The 2653-nt window shown below is 44.4% G+C and overlaps 1 protein-coding gene across 2 annotated transcripts in view; it reads right to left on the bottom strand.

The window, feature by feature from the left end:
- Positions 1-936: 936 nt before the first annotated feature.
- The window catches only part of PIWIL4 (piwi like RNA-mediated gene silencing 4), a 40196-nt gene continuing 38479 nt past the window's right edge, over positions 937-2653 (bottom strand). For both annotated transcript variants that reach the window (XM_023757273.1, XM_006092775.3), the window contains exons 18-20: positions 2049-2174; positions 1790-1937; positions 937-1079 (exon numbers count right to left, since the gene is read on the bottom strand). In XM_023757273.1, coding sequence (XP_023613041.1) covers positions 963-1079; positions 1790-1937; positions 2049-2174 — 391 coding nt within the window. In that variant the 3' untranslated portion in view covers positions 937-962. The remainder of the gene's footprint in view (positions 1080-1789; positions 1938-2048; positions 2175-2653) is intronic.

The following is a 2653-nucleotide window of genomic DNA, read 5'->3' as shown; positions in this document are numbered from 1 at the left end:
CTCTTTCTCTCTGAAATCAATAAAAATATGTATTTTTTAAAGATGGAAGAAATAACAGCACATTTATCATGCTGATGGGAATGATCCGGTGTGAGGGGAAGACTGATGACGCAGCAGAGGGAGGGAAGAAGTACCAGAGCAGCATCCTTCACAATCAGAGGGAGCGGGAGTGAGCGCACAGGTGACAGCTGTCCATAGAGCAGAGACATGTTTACTTATGATTACAAGGGGAGGGGGTCTATGCACACAGAGGCCTTCAGATGGATGGAATGGAAGCCTGAGCAAGTCCTCTCGGATGGAGTGTTTTCTCAGTGCAGTAGGAAGCCAGGTCTTCAATGAGAGTAGTTGTATGAAGGGAAAGTACCATCAAGAGAGCAAGTGGTATGTTCAGTTTTAGAAATAGAACTCAAAGAGTGATGGTGATGAGGTCTAGTGGGTAAAAGTCTTTGCTGAAAACACTTATGGTAAATAACGAGGTTCACAGGTAACTTCAACTGAAATTCAAGTAACGATAAACACAATATGCAATGCTCTAAATTGTCTTTATTTTCTAATATCTACTTACACCACTCTACAAAATGCTCTATACCATTGTTTAAGAAAACTTCTGAAACATTTGCAGTGGGAATTAGACCCCGTTTACCTACCCATCAAAACATCATGCAAACACTTATTTTCTTAGAGGGTATTCAGCTTTGTGGACTTACTAACGTAACAGGTGATGGTACGTTTTTAATTCCACATACCACAATGAGAATCTAACCCAAGCATATAGTTTTCAGATAAAACAGCATGCATTCCTTTTGAACCATTTCAGATTAAATTGGTTTTGTTTTCCCCAGAAGTTAAAGCTGGCTCAATCTCCTCTCCCCGGTCACAGCCTCGAGGTCATGGCAGATTTGTAAAGAGTATACTGACTACTCCTGGGATTCTTCATCTGGCAATGCCGACGGCTCATGTCATCACAGGTAGAAGAGAGAATTGGCCAGTTGCAGACTTGGTTCTTTGTGGATGCTCTGTGCCACGAGGAAGGTCAGCTTGTGCGCGTACTGGCACGGTGCTGGGATACTGACTAAGCCCTGAGAGGAGAAAGTATGGGTGGTAATTAAGAGGATAACTTGTTCTTCAAAGCGATTTTCCCCTGAGATTCTTCATCTACTAGTTACATACACAATAGGATATGTTTGTGAGTAAACAGTAACTAGACCCAACCAACAAAGGGCATCTGCTCACTGGACCTTATGCTCACTGGGCAGAATGGGGCGGAGGCCAGTCTGGCTTCATGGCGCTGGGAGCTGGGAGCTACCACACTCAGGGCTAATCTATGTTTCCTTCAACTTAATGTTCCAAGGGGTTCGGGACAAATCTTGGCCTTGGACTCTGAGAGCAGATCTCGGCCTCATGCACAGGCACACAGAACAGGGCCAGGCCCGTCACTTTCCCACCAGACCTCTGAGCTGGCTTCAACTTCCACTGTAACATGGAAATAACAACATCCTCATTTCCTCCCAGGCTTGTGTAAGATAATGAGTGTATACAATAAAGTCCTCTGGGAATGATAAATATTAATGTATTAATAGTTATTGCCATTTCATTTCTGTGACGTACTGGGTTTCTCCCATTGTGGACTCAAGGAGTCAGTCACTCATTCACTCATTCATTCATTTCTCCTTTGTGAGAAGTCGGGCATTGTGCGAGGTGTAGAGATACAAAGGTAAACTGGGGGAGAATTCCTGGGTGGGAACCTTGCATATCGGTACTCGAGTGTCAGTAAACGGCTGTCACTCACCGGCCAGTTGTAGTACAGGTGGCACAGTTTGAATGTAAGTCTCTGCATGTGGTCGGGCTTCAAGCCGTTGTCATCGTAGATGACATTATAGTGCGTGGGATTAACAGTTCCCCGACAGGCGGCTTGGCTGACCAAGTAAAAGTCATACCTGAGGGGGAAAACGGAATGAATGTGAGAAAGAAGGTAAACAAAATAAGGCCAAACTTGAACAACACACAGCGAATGTTTCATTGAACATCCGTTTTCGAACAGCACTGACCATTCAGGACGCGTGGCTTCTGAATCCACCACGGTGCCAAGTGGTGGGTTCTGTAAGGTGCGGTTCTGTTCCATGAAGAACCGTGGCATGCACCTCTTTCTGACCACAATCACCGACAGCTTGGAGCTTGGAGCCAGAGAGACAAGAAAGTAAGACAGAGAACGGAAACCTAGCCATGCCGCTTCCTATCTTCTGATTTTTTTAAAAAGATAAGCTGACATATAGTAACTCTAAGTTTTGATGGAATAAATGAATAAATTCATTAGAAAAGCACTGCAACAACAAAGAAAATAAAAATCACCCTCGCCGTAGTTGGTTTGGCTCAGTGGATAGAGTGTAGGCCTGCGGACTGGAAGGTCCCAGGTTCGATTCCAGTCAAGGGCATGTACCTTGGTTGCGGGCACATCCCCGGTGGGAGGTGTGCAGGAGGCAGCTGATCGATGTTTCTCTCTCATTGATGTTTCTAACTCTCTCTCTCCCTTCCTCTCTGTAAAAAGAAAAATCAATAAAATGTATTTTTTTAAAAATCAACCTCAATCTCTCCTCCCCCAGAGACACATGCAATATTTTTTCAATTAGGTATTGTCCTCATTGCTGCGGACAGT

The sequence above is a fragment of the Myotis lucifugus genome, unplaced genomic scaffold, assembly GCF_000147115.1.
Source record: "Myotis lucifugus unplaced genomic scaffold, Myoluc2.0 scaffold_104, whole genome shotgun sequence".
Lineage (NCBI taxonomy): Eukaryota > Metazoa > Chordata > Mammalia > Chiroptera > Vespertilionidae > Myotis > Myotis lucifugus.
Note: the sequence above shows the minus strand (reverse complement) of the source record. Positions and strands in the feature narration are given on the sequence as shown.